This window comes from Lontra canadensis, unplaced genomic scaffold, assembly GCF_010015895.1.
Source record: "Lontra canadensis isolate GAN:19392208 unplaced genomic scaffold, GSC_riverotter_1.0 scaffold5, whole genome shotgun sequence".
NCBI classification, from domain to species: Eukaryota; Metazoa; Chordata; class Mammalia; order Carnivora; family Mustelidae; genus Lontra; species Lontra canadensis.
Genome location: NW_022630999.1, coordinates 34,636,791 through 34,660,360, shown reverse-complemented (window position 1 = coordinate 34,660,360; position 23,570 = coordinate 34,636,791). Strand labels below are relative to the sequence as shown.

General features: G+C 45.4%; 1 protein-coding gene across 5 annotated transcripts in view; it reads right to left on the bottom strand.

The window, feature by feature from the left end:
* Positions 1-23,570, bottom strand: part of RANBP17 (RAN binding protein 17) — a 317,076-nt gene that overhangs the window by 847 nt on the left and 292,659 nt on the right. For all 5 annotated transcript variants that reach the window (XM_032851794.1, XM_032851791.1, XM_032851792.1 and 2 more), the window contains 2 exons: positions 3,481-3,579; positions 1,512-1,639 (listed from right to left, as the gene is read on the bottom strand). In XM_032851794.1, coding sequence (XP_032707685.1) covers positions 1,512-1,639; positions 3,481-3,579 — 227 coding nt within the window. The remainder of the gene's footprint in view (positions 1-1,511; positions 1,640-3,480; positions 3,580-23,570) is intronic.

Below are 23,570 nucleotides of genomic sequence, written 5' to 3'. Positions count from 1 at the left end.
TCCTGGCTCCACCACTTCTTCGCGGGGTGATCCTGGATGAATACTTAGCCTCTTGTCTTGGGGCTCAACTGGAATAGCTACCTCATGGGATTGTGGGAAGTGAGAATTCACGGACTCAGTTGAGACAATGCCCGTATGTACTCACCCTAGTGCATGGCACGTGGAAAGTATCTGTATTCTCTTAAACAGGAGGGCTGTCTGGCATCGTTTCACAGAGCAGCTCAGGAGGGGGGACTCCCAATTCCCAAGCCTCAAGTGATGCAACCTCCCCCCTTCTGGCACCTATGGTGTCCCCATTCATTCAGTCTCTTCTGCTTGCCAGAGGACCATGGCAGGGGACGAGCAGTCAAGGGTGTGTCTGCAGAGCCTATCCGACTTGGCCTTGTACCGCCGGGGCCCAGGCCGGGGACCACCACACATCACTGTGGTTATTGGGATGACTGAGGACTCACATTTCAAATGATGAAGCATGTGACTGTTACCCCTTTTACAAGAGATGGTGCAGGCAATCCCTCCCAGGCCCTGCAAACATTTCCTTCCTACCTTGTTCATTATGGTCTGTTTCCTCCATTAGAAGCTTCTAATGGAGGCAAGGCAAAAACCTTGAACAAGTATTTCACCACTGGTATCCTCAATGCTGGCACACAGTCGATGCTCAATAAAGTTTTGTGCTCTAAATAAATGAGCGGATGAAAGCATACCTGATAAGTCTGGGTTCCTTTCATTTAGATCTCACTGGCAACTGTAAAACCAGCCACTCTTAAAGGTTGGGCAGAGGAGGGAACTCATGTTTACTATGGCTCCTATGTCCTGGGTGCCATGTTTTACTACATTCTCTCCTTTCATTATCACAACCATTCTGTTGGTGAGCACACTGAGTATCAGACCAGCTGACTGCCTTACTCACTGCCACACAGCCTGTAGAGGGCAGGGATAAAATTTAAAGTGGAGTCCGCCTGACCTCTAAGCCTGTGTTTGTTCAAACGCCGCGAAGGCTTTCCTCGTCCTTCATAGCAGTTCTGAGCTTTCCTTCTTTTGACCTTTTCAATGAGTTATTTTTCTTATCTTCTGCTGGATTATAGAGTGCGTAAGGGCACAGGCTGCATTTTACTAATCCCTGCTTCTCTATATAGTGCCTAGCATGGTGCTTAAAACAAAAGCAAACAGGGACACCTGGGTGGCTCCATTGGTTAAGCGTCTGCCTTTGGCTCAAGTCATGATCCCAGGGTCCTGGGATCGAGTCCCACATCGGGCTCTCCGCTCAGTGGGGAGCCTGCTTCTCCCCCTCCCTCTGCCTGCCGCTCCCCCTGTGTGTGCGCTCTCTGTCAAATAAATAAATAAAATCTTAAAAAAAAAAAGCAAATACCTAGTAATATGTATTAGATGGAAATAAGCTGAGTCTAGGCTTACAAGATGTAACAGAAAAGCCACCTGAGTGCGTGCTTGGTGTCAGCACGATCCAGTTTTTTTTCCACAAGCCGCAGACGCTGAGCCTACTGGGCAGGGCTTACCTGTCTCTGTTCTTGACGGACAGGTTCTGCTCTACTCCTTCCATCAGGTTCCTGAAGCACTGGGCAAGGACCTCCTGCTTGGGGAGAGGCTGGCTGTTTATCAGACTTGCCCTCAGTTCACTGAAATACTGTGGGGAGAAAGAATAGGCTCAGGGCCTGGACCCCAGACCTGGGCCCCTGAGAGAGCTGTGGGGGAGGGTCTCGACCTGCTCCCTCCACTCAACCCTCCTCACTCTCAAAGGAGCTTCGGTCCAGGCCCACTTTGAACTTTAAGCCAAAGCAATAGCTCTGTTTCGAGGTGTAACTGTATTATCCCTTCTCATAAAGATCTCTTGTGATAATTGTTCTCCCATCACGGAACAATCTAGGCCCTCTGTGGGGGACCAAGCACGTGAAGGTCTTCCTGACTCTCATCTCCACTCATCACGGAAAGGCTCAAAGAGAAAGGGCCTCTTCTCCTCTGAGGCAGGAGAGAAGACTTTAACAGGGAGGACTTGGGGTGACTGGAGGACAAGGCCCAGGGTCCCCCATCAGGCTTCGTCATTGTCCTTGGCTTTAGTGACTCACTCCTCACACAAGCCTGGACTTGGTCCCGAGTGTCTGTCCACTGGCTGAGGCTGGGTCTGCTCCCCAGAGGCCGGGAGCTAGAGGGGCTTATTTCCTTCTGAGAGGGCCTGCCGGCCCTAAGAAAATGTACCTGTAGCACCCGGTGACGAAGAGCTGCACCGCCCTTCCCCTCTGCTGGGGTCTGCGGGCTTCCACACACACAAGCTCTTGCGCGACACACAGCTCCTCATCATTGGAAATGGCTTAATTTCCGCACAAAGACAACATTTTGCCAGTCATGTGTTTATCCTTCCCAGCCCAAACAGCATGATATTTAATTTCCATCATACATTAAAACAGCCCACATCAAAAACACACATAATTAATATGTAGTCAGACTAATACTTAAATACTATATATCAGAGGCATTACACTTAAACCACAATGTCTTCCTGAACAAGATTGGGAATGCACAAAACTACTTATTTTTCCCTTTTATAATGATGCAGTGACTCACACCAAATAGAAAATTATTAGTTTTTCATCCTAAACCATGAAATATTGCCTCCATCAGTAAAGTATAATATTGTGATGTCATAAGCTTTTTCTAAACACTGAATTTGCCCTTATTCCCTCTCAATCATTTTAAAAGAACTGCTCTCTTTTATAGAGCTTGGATTTAAATCACAATAACACCGAGGGAAGATGAATGACAGTGCTATTGAATGTGGCTAAAATTGGATACTTCAGCACAGGTGAATGATGAGACAGCTCTTCTCTTTTTGATATATTTTCTTCTTCTATTAGTTTCCTTCCAAGGCTGGGATTTCAGTTTGAATTTTAATGTATGCGGCTGCCTCTAATCTCACTGTCTTTCTCCCCAGTACTATCTTATTGTATAGACAATTCATTCTCCTGAGCAGTAATGCACTGTTCCTCCTGACTGCTGGGGAGACAGAGGGTGGGTTCAGGAGGAAGCTGGAGGGCCTAGGAGGCAAGTGCACATATGAGCTGGAGACTTGTGCTCTCAGGTGGAGGGTGCTGGCTCCACAGTGAGTCCCTGAAGGAACGATGTCCATGCAGGCCAGTGGGGAGCAGAAGGAGTTGCAGCTTGGAATTCCACAGGAAACGAAGTAAGGACATGAGGGGGAGCTTGAAGCACTACTGAGCAAACCACCTTCCCAGTGTGTGGCGGCTCTGGGTTCCAGAAGAGCTGGTCTTGAGGCCTTCACTTACCTGAAGAAGATCCGAGGCCTCTGGGGAAGGGCCATCTGGGGGATTATGGCCTTGCCCCAGAGTGCTCAAGGTTCCAGCTCAAGCTCCATTGTTCCTTCTGTTCTTGTCGCAGCTCGGCCTGGCGTACAGCTTCTCCCTCCCCCCCCCAGGGACCATCTCCTGTGGACATTCCAGGAATCACACTTACCTTCTCGTTGAGCAGGATGAGCCCCAACAGAGGCCTGGATACTGACCACTGGTTCCGACAGTCTTCAAAGACAATGGTGTTCATGAGGACAGACATCATCTAGAAGACAGAGTCAAATGAAGACCTTGGCTCCAAGGTCCCCCCAACCCCAGGTCTGTCATGGGCTCACCTTCTACCCCATATCGTGCCAACAGCCATGAAGGCTCTTCCTGGACAAAGAGTTTTGACCCTGCAAGCCTATAATGCTGCATGGAGGAATTCTTGGCCAAGAGGAAGAGCTTCTACCACCAAAAGCTTCAGTGAGAACCTTCTGGGTGGGCAGAAGTCAGAGGTTACAGAGCTAAGAGGATCAGTCTCTGACCCTCAACCCTGGTATACTTTCCTCCATGCAACTTGCCAGGAGGCGACTTCTTGCCTCTCATTTTACCAGAGGTCACATTATGGAGGGGTAACATCTCTCAGAGTGAGGGAGAAATGGGACACATTCCACGTGACCTCAGAAGGTCCTCTTTCCTGCTGGCTCATGCTCATTTGTTCTTCATTCACTAGCTCACTCACTCATTTCACTTTTATATGTACACACAAATGCATCCTCTTAAATTCAAAGTCTCAAGACACTCAAGGGAGGTCAGAGAATAGGCATCTACTGTGACCTCTGCCCTGGGGGAGCTAGAAGCTTCCTGGGGCAGAGTACAGAGCAGAGAGATAGCCAGAAATCGGGCGGGGCCAATGGCAGTGGGCTAGTAGCGGAGAGAGGGATGCTTCTGGGTCTTTGAGAAGGCAGGGAAGATTCCATAGAGAAGGTATGGGTTAAGGAGAGCACCATACATGTGTTCTGGGGACAGAAGGCCATGCAAAAGGAGGTTGGGGAAAAACTGAGTGTGGGAGGGGAGAAGAGACGGGAGCCAGAGAAGCCAGACTCAGAGCCAGGCTGGTAGACCGTGCTGCGGAGCCTGGACTTCATCACGATGAAGGGGGAGCCCATGATGGGTTTGTGGCAAAGGAGAGATGCTCAGATCTGCACTTAAGCAAGATCCCTTCGGAGACAGTAGAAAGCGTGCAGTTGCAGGTGATATTAAAGGACGAAGGCCAGGGCTGGGGTTCTTGCAACAGTCTGGGCAAGTGGCAGGGAAGTAAGCTTCGGTCTCCTGTGTGCAGCTGATGGTACACTTGCCTTTCCTTGGACACTTTCCTTCCCATCTCTAGTCCTTCCGTATCCACAGCTCCAGAGCTCCTGTGCCCCAAAGAGCACAGTGGAGATGGCAGTTATGTGGGAAAGCTACCGCCCACATGATCCCTGAAGGGGCTCTGGTGATGCCTGCTCTTGTCCCCTGCACTTCTGCAATCCAATCTGCCCAGCGATCTCAGGCCAATTACTGAACCTCTCTCTCTCTCTGTGTCAGTTTCATTAGCTATCAGGAGGGAAATAATCTAGCCCAAGAAAGCTCTGAGAATCAAATGAGATGGTGGAAATAAAAAAGTGTTGCAGAGAGGAAAAAGTGCCATAAACATTTAAGGTACACGATAACAACAGTAATGAGCATCTCTGTAGTTCGAAACATCTGCCGCCCCGTACATCATCCTCATCATCCTGGCGGTTAGGCTGGTTGCAGGTGACACTGGCCAACTCCACGTTTACTGTTTGTCCAGGCTCTCAGGGTAGAGGCGAGGGACTCAAGCCCAGCCGGTGAACATCACTTGTTCCCACGTAAGATCTGACAAGCCACCCAAAGTCGTAGAGCCACAAATTAAATTGACAAGCAAAACTAACAGATCTACAGAGACGGTCTAAAATATTACGGGCTTCGCAATCTGAAGGCAGAATGGATATTTTAATGGAAAAGATTAAAGTCAGAGGCACCAAACTCCTCCAGTAACTGACAAAGCAATCCTGAAGTGATGTGCCAATTACTTTATACGGTCCCTCCGTGGATTCATTTGTCTGAATGCATGTATTTATGTCTGTAATAAGTAGGGCGATGTTTGAATAAAATACTTTTCTAAAAATAAAGTTGGCTAAAATGTCTGATTTAAAAAAAAATTTTTTTTACTCTTCTGCAAAAATGGAGATTAGTGAGCAAATGTACTCAAGTGCTATTGACGTGGCAGCTGCGGGGGGAGGGGACAGCACAAGCGATGCCGCGGATTCCTTTGGACAAGCTCCCCCGCTGCGTCTGGAAGGATAGAGGGTGAAATGCCTACCTACAGAATCCTGATCCAGGTCCTGCAAAATCTCTGGTAGGAGGCTCTCTGTGTTCAATGACACGGACACATGCAGGCTCAAAAGGGGGCGCCCTTGGCGACTCTGCACCCGCGCGCCCTAGCCTGCACGGAGTCACATAATGCAACTAAAAGCCTGGATTCCACAGGATCCAGCAGGCCCCCCACCCCCCAACTTCTGCTCACCCCCATACTGTTACAGGATGGCTGCAATGGCCATTCGTGATCTGCCCAACTGAGGCCTCGTTTTCCAGGGCCCATGTCTGAAACACACACGTTACCCACTGTATTAACCCGAGCTATTCTTCTGCCCAGCCAGGAAAGGGACCATTCGGGAAGAGGAGCTGTGTGGCTTGGTCCACTTAGGAAAACCATAATCCACATTGCCTCAGCACTTACTCTTTCTCCTCCCTTCTCCCCACAGGCTTTGGTGTGAGTTAGCAGGAAATGTCCCTCCATGATGTGGACAAAACCAGCATGATGTGGTAGGGACAGGCTTTGGAGCCTGCCAGAAAGGAGGCCAAATCCAGGCCTGCCACTTAACTCAGATGCTGGGCAAGTCCCTTCACTTCTCTGAGCCCTTATCTCCTTACCTGTAAAACGGGAGATTATAACAACTACTCTGAAGGGTTGCTGGGAGGACTGACTTCCTTCATCTGTGTCAAGCATTTTGTACTGTGTCTGCTGCCCAGTAGGCATTCCATAATTACTTGTGTTCCTTTACTGAATCTATGGTTTCCCTCTGTGCTGTGACCTAATGGAATTTCAGGGCTCAAGGAAACACCTCATTTCATGTCTTGATTATGTTCAGATAAATGAGATCATAGCCTCCTCACAATTACCTAACTTGACAGAGAGTTGCAGTCAAAAAATAACCCACCATAGCAAAGGGTCTCCAGACCATCCCTGTTTGGTCTGACACATGTATTAGCATGGAGTCTGAAAGACAGTGGTTCTGCTCTTCTGAAGACTCGTCATCTTCCAAACCAAACACAAAGCTACCACAAATACCTGACTTGGAAAGGTAAGACAAACTAACGTTGGGCCATCTGGATCTCCATCCACCCCTCGGCCCCTCTCCTCTGCTTCCGCCCTAGGATGCTCTGGTCTGGGCACAAGCCTGAAGCACAGTGGACCCTCCAACCCGGATATGCTGGTCGCGCTCTCCCAGCGGCAAGGTGGCGACTACACGCTCTCATGTCAGGCGCTTTCTGTTTTGTCTCCTGCTGATGCAGAATAAGCAAAGATGGGGTCTGTGTTGCAGGCTTTGCTGCAAGCTGGCGAGTCTGCACTCTAAGGAAGGTGGAGGCTCAGTGGCTCTAGAAGCTGGGTAGAGCAGGACGGTGGGGGTCACATGGCCCCAGTGAGTGCGGGGTGATGACTGGTTGTGAGATTAGTCTGTAAATTCCTGGATGCTGATACCAGGAGGGACTGCAGACTCTGTATCCCCAGGGCCTGGCATGGCATCTGGCACACAGCGGAGCCTTGGGAAATAGCGACTGAAGGAAACAATGGACACATGAATGAACGAATGAACAGGAAAGGATGAATGAACTATCAAGAGCAAAAGTATAAGAGGCTAAAGAACATTTTGAAAGGGGAGAGTATAAAAAACAGAAAGTTCTGGCCTCAATCTCTGGCGAAAATCTGAAATGAGTAAATACCTAAATTAATACACTGTTCATTTCTAAGGGTCTCGCCTTTGTGCGCAGAGCCTGAGAACTCTCCTAAGCCTCTGGTGTCCCTCCAGCCAGCAGCTCCCCGGGAGAGCCCTTGTGGGGCTATGAAGGCTGACGGCTAACGCACCATCATCTCTACTGACCAGCACGTGCGCCCAAGAGAGACTGTGCCCGATGAGTCTTCTCACTGACCACGGTACTCAGTTATGGCTCATGCACAGCCTTCTGGGTGCTCAGCCCTATGCTTCGCACATGCTGTCTCTAACCCTCTGCTCACCTTGAAGCAGGCCTTATTGTCACTTTGTAGACTAAGGGTCTGAGGTCCTGAGCCAGGAAGTTACTTGCTCGAGGCATCAGTCTACAGCTGTTGGGATGCGAGGGAGAACTCCGGTACGTGCATGGGTCTGCCTGAGTCCCGAGGCCATGCCTGTGCCATCATGCCAGCCTGCTACCTGCTGCAGTCCACAGCAGGGCAGCGACCATCAGTGGCAGTGACCAAGGCCATGTGTCCTGCTCCTGCTGCAGTCTGCCGGGGCCCTGCTGGTGTGGGCGGGGAGGCTCGCTTCTGGGCATGATCACTCTGGCACCTTCTGTGGGCCTCTTGGATCACACGCATCTCCTCTGCCGTCTCCTTTGAGACTGGAATGGCTGCTGGAATCCTCGCGATGAGAGTCCAGGCCAGCAGGTCCTGCCGAGCGTGCAGACCTTCCTGCCTCCTACCTGATGCTTCTAGAAACATGGTTAACCGATTTTCAGACTCTCAAGATGAACAACAGTAGACATAATTAATAGACTGTCTCTGGAAAATGGTCCACTGAATGTTTTTCTAAAAATAACAATTTCCCTCCCACCAAAAGTACCATGTACACAGTAATGTAAATTAACATCATTGAGAACATTAGTAAATTAAGCTGATTTCCTTTGTGTTACAATGTTCCCTACAAGGTGAATGCTTTTCACTGTTAGCGATCTTAGCGCCTACTGAATAATGCAACTAAAAGCCATTCCACAGAGTTCTGAGAACTAGAGGAGGAGATGCTAAACCTCCCTCTTGCTCCCGGCCTGTGTCAGAAAGACAAAACCCCAAAGCTGGAGCGACGCCATGAAGCCCGGTACCGCAGGGACAGGAGCCTGGATGTAGGGAGGGGAACGCCCCCTCCTCCCTCTCCAGCCCACTCTGTGCACACTTCAGTTACACTGCGACTTTGCTGCCTGCTCCTCTGGGAAATGGAAAATGGGAATGGGATGAGAGTCATTGGTCTTGTCCTAGAGGTGGTAGAAACAGGGCCTGAGAGGGAAGCTTTGGTCTGACAAAGGAAGGACAGCCAGAGGAAAGGTGAGAGGCCCCGGATGAAGCCCTCCTGTGGCCCAGATCTAAGTGGAGGGAAGAAGACAAAGCAAGGATGGTCAGGGCTTGGCCAAGAGGGCATGTCTACAGAAGGAGGAGTCTTAATCGGTCAGGAAAGGGGTCTTAAAGGGAAAAGAAATAGAATGCAAAATTCTCTACACCGCTGGCCAAGCTGGAATGTTCTGGATTTTGACACAATGAGCTGAAATTTTGAGGAACGACCGATGATAAATGGACCCAAAACTGAAGAGCGGGTCGTGTGTCTCAGCAATCTCTTGGGCGTACGTAATTGGCCTTCCAGAAGGCCAGTAAGACAGGATAGGGAAGGCTGGGCCCAGCTAAAAACAATGAGCCAAAACCAGTATTGCTGGGATAGTGCAGTCGGATCTGAGCAAGCAGAGGAAACTTCTACCCATCTCCACAGTAATTTCTCCAGAGCCCCATGCCCAGGATGGAGATCCAGGATCGGGGAGAATCTGAACGCTGCCAAAGGAGGAAAAGCTTCCAGGTTTTCGGTGCTTGTGAAAGTAAGGCAGTTGCTGTCATTACCGAGTGCTGTTCCTGAGGCCACGTGCACAGCAGATATTGAAATCTGATCCTCCTCAAATTAGATACTAGTCATCTTTAGGGAAAAGGAATCAATTGTTCTCTTCGTCTGCTGCCTACTGATGTGATATTAGCGGAATGTTATGAAAAATGAAAGCAATGGACAAATAAGCACGTATTTTCCAGCCTGGATTAACTAAGCCCCACCATCTATGTTACATTAAATCTTCTAATGTCTGTGAATATTAAGCACTTTTCCTAAATTCTTATTGTGCCTTTACAGCTTCATAATACTAGCAACTATTTAGCACTTAAAATGAAAAACAAAACAAAACAAAACAAAAAAAACCTAATGAAATGCAAGATGCAGTGAGCCTCTTATTTTTAAAGAAACAAGATTTCAATTAATTACGGGTGACCCATTCCCCTTTGGAAAATTATCTGGGAGTCCTGCCTATTTGGCCTTTGCACAATGCTAGATTTGCTCTCAAAGTTTAAAAAAAAAAAAAAAGCAAAACATCTTTTTACCAATAACGGCATTGCAGGATTGCAGGCCTGGTTAACTCATCTGGTTCTGGTCATACATTAGCGGCGCATATCTGCACATTTAAACCAACAGCACTCTCTTCCTCTGCCCCCTCCTACGCGAAGTTAAAGGATGCTTTTCCTCCAAGTGATAAATGCCCAGGATATTAAAGAAACTCTTCCATCCACTGTAGAATCTAAGGAAATACACAACCTGGTTTTGCTGTTGTTTCAATTTTCTCCATTACCAACATTACCCCTAGTTCTGAAGACATTCATTTTAATCATTGTTTATCGGGGAAAGAATTACCTGCCAGTCTCCTGGCTTATACGAAAGAAGATAAAGTTGGAACGAAACTTCAGGATTAATTAATTGAGAGTACTGCCTGTAATGTGTCTACTCTGAACGTTACAGCGCACATCACAATGAAAACAGTTTTATTTTCCATGGTTGAAATAAATTATAATAAATAATTCATTTCAATGGCAGAGACGTACTGGAGAGCAAGAGCAGCAAAATTGACTATGCTACACTGTGAGTCTCATTCTTGAATCTTCATTATCCATTTGAAACTTTTTACGAGTAGTAAATCATATTTCAAGTGGCTGCAGATCTCATAAAGCAGCTTGCTGCATTCAAATAAAACCAGAAAACCTGGGGCACTGGGAGTCTGCAGGCCTTGCCACTCAGCACTATTTGGGAAACTCTTTCTCACTCTTCTCATGCCAGCATCAAACAGAACACTTTTTCCACTCTATATAAAAATTAAGCATCACTTGTCAAAAACGTCATTTATGTTTCCTCTGGGTGTGAATGGTGGGAAAATCTCTATGTAGAGGAACGACCTTCACCTTCAAAGCCATTTCCCTCTAATTTTTATTCCCAAATGAATGACCGCCACACAGCCAGGTTCTAGAACCTCAATGGCCTCTACTAGCCTCCGGGGGGCCCTCAGTTAGCAAATATGTGTACAAACTCAAGAGAGAGGGGCACATGTGCTATGATTCTGTCTAAAAAGACCAGCCGATCTTCACAGGATGGGTGATATTAAGCTTGAATCTTAAAAGATATATATAAGCATCAGCAGGGAAGAAGGATGTATCACGAAGAGGAAATAAAATGAGAAAAGACAAAGCAGACAGGGCTTGGGATGTCTGAGGAATAGTTAGCCTCTTCTTTTGAGTAGGAAGGAGCAGAGCTGAGGGCGGGGAGCTGAAGGCTGGGCTGGGTCCAGGCTCTAAAAGGCCTGTGCTGGGGCATCTGGGTGGCTCATTGGGTTAAGCCTCTGCCTTCGGCTCAGGTCATGATCTCAGGGTCCTGGGATCGAGCCTCGCATCAGGCTCTCTGCTCGGTGGGGAGCCTGCTCCACCCCCCAACTGCCTCTCTGCCTACTTGTGATCTCTGTCAAATAAATAAATAAAAATCTTAAAAAAAAAAAAAAGGCCTGTGCTGTCACACTAAATGCAGAAGTGGGTTTGGTCTAGTGCATAACAGGTAGCCTTCAAAGGATTCCTGAATAACGCTGAGCTCTGGGATCTAGAACAATGACTGATGGGAGACCGGAGCAAGGCAACGGTGCGTTGGTACCAGAGGCAAGGGAGCACATTTAGATACTACTGCAACAGTCCAGCCGAGAGAAGGCGAGGGCCCCACCAAGGCTGGTAGCAGAGACAGAAGTGGTCAGAATCCTTGAGTGTATACCCCATTTTTTTCCCAGGCAATAAAATCTTTCCAAGAAACATAACCTGCCACTAAAGCTGTAGATAAAGTCAGAGCTTTAGGCCTCAAATGCAGGACTGCCCATGGAGAGAGGGGGCTGGGCGCCAGATGGCCCTTGGAGTGCTAAGGGCAGTGGAGAGGATCTGCAGACTAACAGTTCAACAATGAACTCGGGACATCAGGAGCCGCAAGACAACCCAGCTGGCCGACGTACACATGCACGATGGAGAAGACTACAAGCACATGTTTATATTAAATATTCAGTGATAAAGTAAACTCTAACCACTGCCGTTCAGAAGCAGGGAAGGGAGTGGGAAATAGCATGCTAGTTTATTGAACAGTCATCACAACATTTCCCAATGAATATCGTATTTCAAAACAGCGCAACATCAGGCATAATGGCACGAGGGCATCTCGTACAGCCATCCAAGCAGAGTGCAATGAATATTGTATTTCATAATAAATATATTATCCTTACAGGAGGAGGGTCAATGTTTCATTGTCTCTCATCTGTCACTACATTCTCCCTGATTTCCTGAAGGGATTTAGTTAGATGGACCTAAAAGTCATCATAACCAACAGCGGAGGATTATCTTACTTATTATGTTCAAATGATTTTGTGTGGGGAGAAAAAAGTATTTTTGTGGCACATTCACAGGGCCCTCGGAAGCATTTTCCATTAAAGATTAGTCTAGAGTTTATGTTTAAACCACAGAGGACAGCATACTGCCTTTCACATTTGAGGGTTTTTATTTATAGTCGTCTAAATGGCAGAGTGCTGGCCAGGAGGCCAAGGAGATGATTCAAAGAGTTACCAAGATTTGGAAGCTCTTTTGCCCTAAGAATTACATGGGAAGCCTGAGGAATGATAGGACTAGATCCCTGCTCCCTGATTTATTCAGACGTTTATTGACTACGTACTCTGTGACAAGCTCTGTGTCACAACAAGGGGACACACAGATGAACAAGGCACAGTCCTAGCCCTCAAAGAGCTCACAGTCGGGTAGGGAAGGAGATACACAGTTGATAAACCATGACAACCCAACAGAGAAAGTCCCACACACAGAAGCTAGCACAGGAGGCTTTAAGAGACCAAAGGAGGCTGAAGAACTCTGTCTTGGGGTGGGGGCCAGGCCAGGAAGGCTTCACAGGTGACATGTGGAGCTGTGGGAGAGAGTAAACCAAGTCTGACAGGCACACAGGTTGGAAGAAGGGCGAGCAGGGGCAAAGGTTTGGAAAGGTGTTTGAGGGACGGCGAACAGTTCTGTGGGACTGAAGGGGGGCGGTGTGGAGTGGCCGCTGGTGGCCAGAGAGGCTGAGTACGTGGACAGGGCCCAGATCTTGGGAAGGGCCTAGTAATGGGTGCTACAAAACATGGGCCTTATCTTGCAGGCAATGGGGTGCCATTCAAGGTGAATGACTTGAGGTAAATGACTCTGAGAATGACTCAGAAGGACAAACTACTGGTCGAGACCCTCTGCTGATGGTCTGCTCCTTTAGGAGGCCTGGGCCGTCTGACTTCCCATCCGTCTACAGAGGCAGCTCTGTTTCTGTTCTAGGATCGGGAGGCAACAGACGCAGGTTACCTGCCTGGCCTGCACAGTAGTGGGGGCAGATCTCGGCTCCCTCTTTGCTGGCTCTGTGGCCAGGACCCTGAGAAATGGCACTGCCATTACTTCCATTGGTCCGCAGTGCATAACGTAATAGTGTCCCTTGTCAGGAATGGTTCTCTTTGTCAGGAAGCTTTTTATTGATGTTCAACCTTCATTTTCCCTTTCTTAATAATACCCCATTATGCCAATACTCCATTGTGCCATGCTAAGTAATTCCCTCTCCTTCTTGGCAGTGACATCCCCCAAGTATTTATAGACTTATCAAATGCCCTGTTTAGTTGTCACTTAGGCAGGCTATACATATTTAGCTTCTTTAATCTGGCCCCATAAGCCAGCCCTTCCATTCTCCTAAATCATTTGAGTTCCTTTCCTCCAGGTTTCTGTCAATTTGTTTCCAGCCTCTCTGTGATGCAGGGGGTCTCAGGAAGAAGATGGGGCTGGGGAAGTATCCCCTCTGTGGGATACGAGCCCAGCCTTTGCTGAGGGCAGAACTTCTCCCTTCAAGTGAAGACTCCAGAACAGGCCAGGCCAGGCCTCCGGGGGCTCGTAGGGCACATGTTTCCAGTCTCTGATATTCCACTGGTGGCTCTCTTTCTGTGCCAGGTGCACACAGGCAACACGTAAGTAGTAAGCGCCTACTATGTGTCGGGTGTCATGCCGGGGGCTTCTCCCTCCTGCTTTTCCTCTCCCTCTTCATTTCTCACACATATTCAATGCTCAAAGACTTACTGAGAGCCTACTATGTGCCAGGCACTGTGGTATGGGATGGATTAAGATGCGGTCCTCATGGCCTTAAGAAGCTCCTGGAGCCCAAGTATTTTATCAATGTCTTATTGCCCACCCATCAAGTCGTTTCCTTCCAATCCTAAAGGGTCTCTGAGAAGTCATCCCTAAATGCACTTAACTCTAATTGACGCTTTTAGTTCCTTGAGTGGAACTTCTTCGTCCTATCTAAAACTAGATGCCACATTAAGTACGGGCATTAATACAGAGCTCTTGCTTTGGATTTTCTTTCTGGTGGGTCTCTCTGGGGCCTGAGAGAGTTCTCTCCAGGCCTTGCACTTCTCATCGCTCCTTCTTGGCAGTTGGCTTCACATTCCTCATTCACATGACCTTAACTAAGTATGCACTTGAATGTTTTTCTTTTCCACGGTGGTGATGTTCTGAGTTACACGGTAGGCTGAGGAGTGACAGAATGGGAAAGAGCTAAGGCGAGGGGTCTTGGCTAAAGTCCTGGGGAGTCTGGGCCTAAGACCTAAGGAGGGACTAGTTCAACTACCTGATCCTGGGTAGTTGAATACCTGATACTGGCTTGGGTACGCCAGTTCCAGTAAGGCTGAGAAGTGCCCTGGTGGAGATGCTGGTATATTTGAAGAGGTAAAGTAACTATCCCAAGGACACAGAAGTATTCAAAGCCAGGTACGTTGAATGCAAAATCTGTTCTGATTGCAGTAAAGCAGAAAATCCTAACAAATACAGAATTCGCAACTCAACACTCTGAAAGGACGGAAATTCATCCATCTGAAAGCATTCCCTGCATCTTCCCAAGCATGACAAGGGGTGAAGAATTAACATACAAGAGTTATTCTTGGGTGCAAAGCCTACAAAGTAGCAGGCCAGAGGCCTGTCCTCATGACAGGCCAGAGGACTAGGGAAACTTTACCTTGCTCTGTAAGTAGTGATCAGACTGTAATCAAAGAAGTTGTTTTCTTGAACATATGAAATGAGCTCATAGCCTCCCCAGTGGTTGCTGCTGATTAAACTTTCCAAGAATTAAGACTGGAAATGAATATGGAAGTTCAGCTCACAACTCTGGCACACACTCATATGCTTTGGAAAAATTTCCCATTGTTTACCCTTCAAGTATGTGAAAAACCAGGGACAACTGTAAAATGAATAAATCAAGCCATCATTAAGCTGACCCTCACTTTACACAGTGCCATTCTTTCAAGAAACTCAATTTCTCATACCATTCACAATGCCACTTGGAAAGATAAAGGTGGGAGAAATGCCAGGAATGCAGAGTAGGTTAAAGCCCTGGGAAGACTTGGTGCGTTAAAATGTATGCGAGATCTAGAGACAACAAGCCTTAGTTATAGTCTTAGCACTGCTATTTACTGGCTGTGTGAATTTGCCTCCCAGCACCCCTGCACAGTTGTCCCGTACAGGTACTGTGGATGTAATCTGGGGATGTACCTATACTCCCAAGTTCAGAAAATAAACCATATTTGCCCTACGGTCTCATGAGAGTTGCTGTGAGACTCAGAGGAGACATGAGGTGTAAAGACACGTCAATGGAAAGAGTCCTAAAGTTTATTCTCATGGTGATGCCTGGAATGCATAGGTAGAATAAGGGACAAGTCAATTGGGGGCCAAGAATAAAATCCAAATGACATTGTACCTGCTCCTCCCTACCCCACCCGCCCCGGTCCCCACCAGTGAGGGTTTGTGATCTTGAGAATGCATGTCACACGGAGAACTCTAGGAAAGGCAGAACACACATGTGGGACTAAGAAGACCTAGGTAATATGGGTGAAGTCATGGCCTTCAGATTTCCTGGAAAGGACACTTCTCACCTTCATCTGTATGAACAGTAGGGATATGTTCTCCTCAGGGACATAAAAATATTATTGGTTCCTGTCCACTGTTTCAAATTTTACTTATTTATTGAATACCTTCTTTGTATTAGGTGAGTCTATACTCATTGGTCCATTTTCTCCTCACACTCCCCTGAGTCAACAATCTTTTGGCTGTGACAACAGCAACTTCCACAGACCAAAGTCAGGCCTAAATGGGGTGACTCAAGGACCCCTGGATTAGGCAGTGCAGTTGGGTCTCTTGGTGGCTGTGGAAGGCTAATGGAATCTTTCTCGGTCTCTCTGGGGCTGCTAGTCTCCTTCAACATCCCCCAGTGTGCCCGCTGCTTTCTTCTCTTGCTGTTGACTGGCTACTTCTCTGGGCATGCAGAGGGGATGGCTGCCACATGGTTCTTGGTTTTTCAAGTCTTCAAGTCAAGTGAACATCTTCTTAATGCCAGTTTCTAAGTCTAAGGAAGAGGACTCAGCCAACCTGGGTCAAGTGCTTACCTTTTATCTCATCAGTTCTCAAAGGAAGGGCCCTGGCTCAGTCAAGGATTTATAAATGAATGAATGTTGTGTGCCCCACTCTGCCCCCTCCTGCCCTACTAACCCTGTCTCTAGGGCATTTACAAGTAGTACTGCATAGTGGTTATGAGCACAAAGGTTCTGCTGCTTAGAAGTTGTTACAATGACTGTGTTACCTGACTTCTTGAAGCTACACTTATGATACTTTGATTATAAAATGCAGAAACGAGTATCTGCTTCCTAAAGTAGTGAAACCTTATGAATACATATATATATATTTATATATGTATATATACACATTTATATATATATATGTATATATGTATATATATACATTTATATATACATATATATATATTTAAGCACTTATAATGTATATAATGTATATATATATAATATATATATATATACATTAAGCACTTAGCACTTAGCGACCCTGCAGGAAACGTCTAGATCTTTAAGGAGGAGGTGTAGAAGTTCTTTCATTTTGGAGTGGAAGGGTGAGGAAACACTTCTATCTTTTCTATCAGCTTCTCTGTGACATCCATACAAGTTTAGGATCCTTCTGCTGCACCCTGGCTTGGGTACGACACAGGAAGATGGACGGTGGCATGTTCACATGTCGCAGAAACACTGGTCAGAGCACGAAGACCACGCTGGTGCTAAAACGTGGGAGTGCTAATCCCGAGTGACTTCTGTTTGTGAAATATGGGCTAAGTGCTGCTCCCTGCGCTGTGTCAGCATAAGCAGGCAGATATCATCTGGAGAACGTCTGAGGGCAGACAAAACCAACCCTTTAGAATACGGACTGTGAGGGCGCCAGGGTGACTCAGTCGCTGAAGTGTCTGACTCTTGATTTTAGCTCAGGTTATGATCTCAGGGTCTCGAGATCGAGCCCCGCATCAGGCATGGAGCCTGGTTAAGATTCTCCCTCTCCCTCTCTCTCTCTGCCCACTCCACCCCCTCCTTATGCACACTCTCTCTCTAAAGAAAAAGAAAAAAAAAAAAGAATACAGATTGTGAGATACTTCCTCAGAGTTGGAATCAGTATTTCATCTATGGAGTAGAAATTTTCCTTGCTAAGGCTTTAAGAAGGGATACATTTAGGGAACTTTTAATTTACAATGATAGCCAATTATGCCAATCACCGCTAATGAAGAGGCTAAAAACCATTTTGCTTGCCATTTGCCATACTGGGTGAGAGATTTGTTATCACGCATGCCTAATTATCTCGGGGGAAACCTGTGTAAAACTCTGCATTTTTTTCCACATGCAATGTTCTCTGTTTTACAGGAATATGAAGGAAAAGGTATGGCTGTTGTTCATCTTTTACAGCTGCTTTGCTATTCTGAGAACATTGGCTATGACTACACAGCAAAACTGTGCTAAACTGTAGATAAAAGAACAGTGACAGATTGCAGTCACTTTAATTCATAAAGAAAATAGTGGGAGCCCCTGGGAATGCTGAATTGAGCCACCAGCACCCAGTGACTTCATGCTAAGTCACAAACTACATCATATATTTTAGTTTAAACACAAAGGCTAATGGACATGTGACTTATTTATTTCAAATACTTCTTCATACAGAGCTGGTCCTTTTTTTTTTTTTTTTTAGCTCTTTGGAAAACATTACACATCCCCTCTTTTATAAACATACAAATATAATTGTAAAATGACATCATTCTGTTTTCATTTAATTACCCCTGAAATGCTTTCTATTTAATATTCATTACTCAAAAGCTAATTTAAAAGAGAAAGAGATGCGACTTATTAAAAAAGATGTACTGTCATTCACAGCAATAGTTATCTAATATACAGAAGTTAATAAAGCAGATTAATCTACAAGTCCCTTTAAGCCATTCTTGAGTTTTGAACAACTGCCTCTTTGACCTTTCACCTTCATGCTGTGCACCAGTAGCAGGTGCCAGCTGTACAGAAATTATGGCTGTGCGTTTGAACGCAGAATCTTTTCTTACTTTGCTTCTGACCAGCAGCTGACCCTGTAGGAGTGATTGTTTCTGGGGCCGGCCTAAAGGCTACATAAACCAGTAGCAGATAAACAAAAGGCTACATACACCAGCTGCCTGGCCTAAGGGTACCGTCCGAGGTTGACGCCTCCACTCCTTCTCCAGCGTCCCAAACTGCTCCTTGTTTGTTTTCATACATGCATTTCATCCTTGTTACACTGTGCAAGGGGTGGGCGGAGGAGAAAACCCCCTAAAACAACAAAAAACCCTGTCCCTTCCTTCGCACTTGACTTTTGAGTATTCCGTGTCAAACTGTGTTATTATGATGCTAATCTAGGCCTGATTTAGCAACTTTAATAAGAGGCTAAACCCTCTTGTAATTAGATAATAAAATTTTATTATGTATTTTAATATTAAAAGTCTTAAAATCAAACTCTTCAAATCATACACTGCTATGGAGCTAAGGTACTTAAATATCATAGGCCCAGAAAATGGGAACTTGAAAAAGCACATTGTGGCTAATTTTTCATTCTCAGAAATGTAAACATGGAATTCCTATGTGGTGGCAGGGAAAGCTCCAACACTCTTAATTATGCAGGGAAGAATGAATCTATTCAAGGGTGAAGCACACTGTACCATTTCTAGCAACAGCGTGAGATGGCTTTGACAGTTATTTCTTGGATACAAATTACACAAGTATAAAAACAATCCCCATAATGATTAAATGCAGTTATGTACATAGGAGAATACCAGTGCAAATGGTAACATATTTAAATGGTTTTTCCTTCATTAAAAAAAATTATATATGATATTAAACCATCAATCACCGCTGAGGCACAGGAGCTGCAACGTACTGTCACTGGTTGAAATAAATGACTTGGAGACTGAATTCTGGCTCATTCAATATGGTGTCTGTGCTGTTGCTTAGTCACCCAACTCTCTGCTGGCTTGGGCTACATCTGGTGGATTCCATCCCTTTCAATTAATAAGGCAAGTTATGCTATCAATGGATTACATCTTTAAACTGTGCTTAGAGGTAGAAAACACATGTCCTAGCGGAAAAAAAAAAAACAAAAACAAAAAACACAACACTTCTCTGTTCTGTTAACCATTTGGAACAATACTCGAAGTGCTTATTTCTTTCCTCGCCCATGTTTAGGATGAAATTTTCTTGTGGAATTTCAGCAGGATCGTTAGATAGTATACAAAGGTGTAATCTCCTCTTAGCATTCCCATTCCGTTTATTATGTAGCAGACTATGACCATGCTGGCTTTGAAACCTAAAGTCACTGCCTGAGGACTGTAATTCTGCAAATTAATTTTGGGGGGGGGGGGTTGTTTTCTAGACACTCATTAACCAATACAAGGTATCAGGCTCGGCTAGACGCTGAGACAAGTATCAAGCCTGAAGAGATCTTTGGGGAAGAAAAGGTACTCTGTTAAAGACAGATATTACAGTTCTCATGATAACTGGATGATTCATAAGTCAAGAACAGATTTTTGTTTTCACTAATTTTTCTGTTTTAAAATACCATTTCTTTTGGTTATACTTGAAACAGTCATTCAACAAATATTTCCATAACAAAAACACAACCAAAATGGCAAAGATAGGGTATACCACAAAAAATTTGGATTCGAATCATCCTTCTACAGATGGATCAATGATTTTATAGTATCACAGATAAAATGCCATTTTAGTAAAAAAAACAACAACAAACAAAACCACCTAGTTTTTCTATATTTAAAATTATATACTTTAACTTTCTAAACTGATCTTTAGGGGTGATGGTCATAAATTCATCATTCAAGAGTTTTACTCCCATCTGGACTTTTCTTATGTGGTTGTTACCTAGAAACTTTTGTCCAATCCTGGTCCTCTCATATATTCTGATTTGACCCTTAGTAATCAGACTGTGTACACACACACACACACACACACACACTTACTTGACCAAACTGAACTTTAATTTTTGCCTCAGACAAATATGGTTATTTTGAAGATTAAAAAAAAATGTTTGGGAGGTGCTAGCTGAGTTTCATTGACTGCTGACTGCATCCATTCTGAATGCAAAGACACGATCCAAATATAAATAAATGCCGTCTTTAAATTTTAATAGACACCTATGTATAGAATCAAATGTAAGAGCAACATGACAGCAGCCTCTTTAAGCAAATAATCCAAAAAGTGTGCTTCAAAAATTATTAAAACATCAGCAGTAGCACATGGTATGGCTGTGGGAAATATCAGGGATCATCCTTTGGGAAGATCTTAGTTCTGAAACCCTCTAGGATTACATAATACATTGGTGGAAGACTGGTAAGCAGACACATAAAACCTGGATTTCTGGTTCTCTTTGGAGGGGGGGGGGTGGCCAGGTAATAATACCACTGGCAACACTGGGTCCTACCTTCTTACAGGGTAAGAATGAGCTGGCCCTGTGTGGAGGCTGCCCCCGTAGGACTGGGATGTAGACTCAACTTGGGTTTCTTTCCCAAGCTTCAAGTTTTCTGCTTGGCTCTGCAGGCATCTTAGTTTGTGATATTTTGTAGAATGGAAAGGATAGGGAGAGGGACACTCAACATTTTCACTTTGAGTCTTGTTGATGTGAGAAGCCCTTAGGAGCTAACAGTACCCAGCAGCAGAAGCAGCTTCCATTAGAGAAGAGAAGCTGTCTGCACCTGAAGGAGGTGACAACTGGCATTCTATACTGATGAGTCAGTGGCGAGAGTCAGGATGAAGCCTAGAGACGCACTAGGTACAAGGGACGGATAGAGAGCACCTGTTGCTTCCCCACCTTCATTTCACAGCTGCCGTATTGCTCTATCCGAGAAAACCCAAGCTGGAACAAACCTCAAGAGCTCCCTCAAAGACATTAAAGGAAAGGAACACAGGAACATCACAAGACAGTGATGCTATTAGACTCTGGTGGCCTTCTCGAGGATACACGTCCCACTCCATTTTATACTCTGTCTGGCTATAGAATTAATGAGTGGGTGTGGGTGCAGGGTAAGGGAGTGGAGGGTCTGTTCACTCTGCCTCAGTGACGGTGGGGAGCACAAGGCTCTCTGTACCAGCTGGCAAAGCACCCTCCCTCTCCCTTGCCCACCACCTCTCTGGGTCACTGCCCATCTGTTTCATCCTGGCTGCGGCACGAAGTTGGGGGATAGGATAACTGCTCTAAATCATTCCACCTTAAGGATGGCCCCAGTGGGACTTACTGGAAGCTCAGCTTGCCTCAGCGTGAGTGCTGAGAACACACAAACCACCTCAGATTAGTAGCTGCCAACAAACTCTAGCTCTGTGGTTAAGCATGTGAACTCTGGAGTTCAACAGGCCAGAGCTGCAGTTTTTCCACTTACTGACTATGGGTGACCTTGGGCAAGTTAGTTGTTTAATCTGTTTGTGCCTCCATTTCTATATTTACCAAGGGGCCATCATAATGCCACCGCTTCACAGACATGCTGCGATGATGAAATTGGATTACACGCATTGGTAGAAAGCATACACTAGTACCTGCACAGAGTAAGCACGCATATTTTGCCAATATCATTTTTTCCTAGAAATAAATACAGAGTCTGAGCACAGAGTGCTGGGAAGACCGAGATCGTGGCAGCACGTGCAAAAACCAGTTCCTTCCTGAAACCTGAGCTCCTGTGTTGGTGTTTACTGACCGATCCTCGGCTTCCTCTAAACACTCTACACCCACGCTGTCCTCTGATCTAGTTTTGAATGTTCCTTCAGCGTGTGTTTCTGGTACCAATCTACTTCCATGTTTTTGACAATATGGTGGCACGTCAACCAGACTGAGCTAATGCATCATGCGGAGGGCACACTTTCCATTCAGGGTCCACTAGAAATGCCTTTAGTAACATTAGAAAATCTGGCTAATTATTTTGTAAGAGGATAAGAGACATGGATATACTTCATCTGCTTAAGTGTTTCCCACCGTGAGAGTGTTGCTAAGGTTCTAGAGGCCAAAGTCTCAACATGAGTTAAATATGCAACTGCACTTTCTCCTACTTAGTATTATAGGTAATGGAATCTTAAGTATGAAAGATGTCTTGTATAGGATGTCAAAATGTTGAGCAGTATCACTTCAATCTAAACACAAAAATGAAAAAAGAGCAGATGATTTCCCTTTTGCTGTAATTCACTTTGGGATGCATGTCGTGAAGAGCACTATACAAAAGCAATTTTCATTGATTGACTGACTGATTGAAGAAAGGGGTGAATGTTCTCTCAGCACACATCCCTACTGAAGTATGATTCTTATAGCTCCTGACAGCTCTTCACAATGTGTAGTTAAATGCCAGGTTGGGGGTGAGGGAGGGGGGGATGGAGGGAGGAAGGGAGGGAGGGTGTGAAAGAGAGAGATAATCATAATTAGCACTTTCTGGGGGGTTTTATTAAAGCTGACTTATACCAAATAGTTTAATAGATGAGGGTGAGATAAATTCAAACCCAAATATTCTATTCGTCCCTTCAATGTATTTAGATTTTAGAGACTATAATTGCTAAAAATACCTTGTTAATATGTTAACCGCATAAGCCAGTCAGTAATACTGACAATCACAGAGTTCCCGTCCTACTTCCGTGGAAGGTACTCCTCTCTCCAGCGCAATTACTTACAGCTGCAGTTCTGATTTAGAGACGCATTCTGCATCAGTGTCCTATTCTTAGCATCCGAAAAAGAATCAGTCACACATCTCCGAACTGCCCCTCTAATTCTATAAAAAACACTCTTCCGTTTACCTAATTTGGGCAAATCTTTCACTCCATGATATAACTAAGTGAATGCTGATCTATGGCTTATTAGAGGCAAACACTTAACATGACCAGAGATAAAACTGAAAAAAACTCACACGGAATTTAATTTTCCAAATTACTATAGCAGATCTGTGCCTCATCACTATTACTATTGGCTTGTTGTTAAGATTTTAGTTTATCTTTCTTTTTTTTAAAAAATATTTTATTTATTTTGACAGACAGAGATCACAAGTAGGCAGAGAGGCAGGCAGAGAGAGAGGGGGAAGCAGGCTCCCCGCTGAGCAGAGAGCCCGATTCGGGGCTTGATCCCAGGACCCTGAGATCATGACCCGAGCCGAAGGCAGAGGCTTTAACCCACTGAGCCACCCAGGCGCCCCTAGTTTATCTTTCTAATGGCATAAAAACACATGGGGAATATTTATTCTTAATACATGGAAACTGGGTTTTCCTCAATTGCTAAGTCCAAGGAATGCTGGTGAGACAATAATTCTTATTTGCAATAGATTCACTTAATTATAGTGGGTCTTCAAATCGACTGAATTTAATGCTAGCAAAGTTAGATTTGTTTGCAGATTCTGAAAGATGCCTTATTTGGAGAAT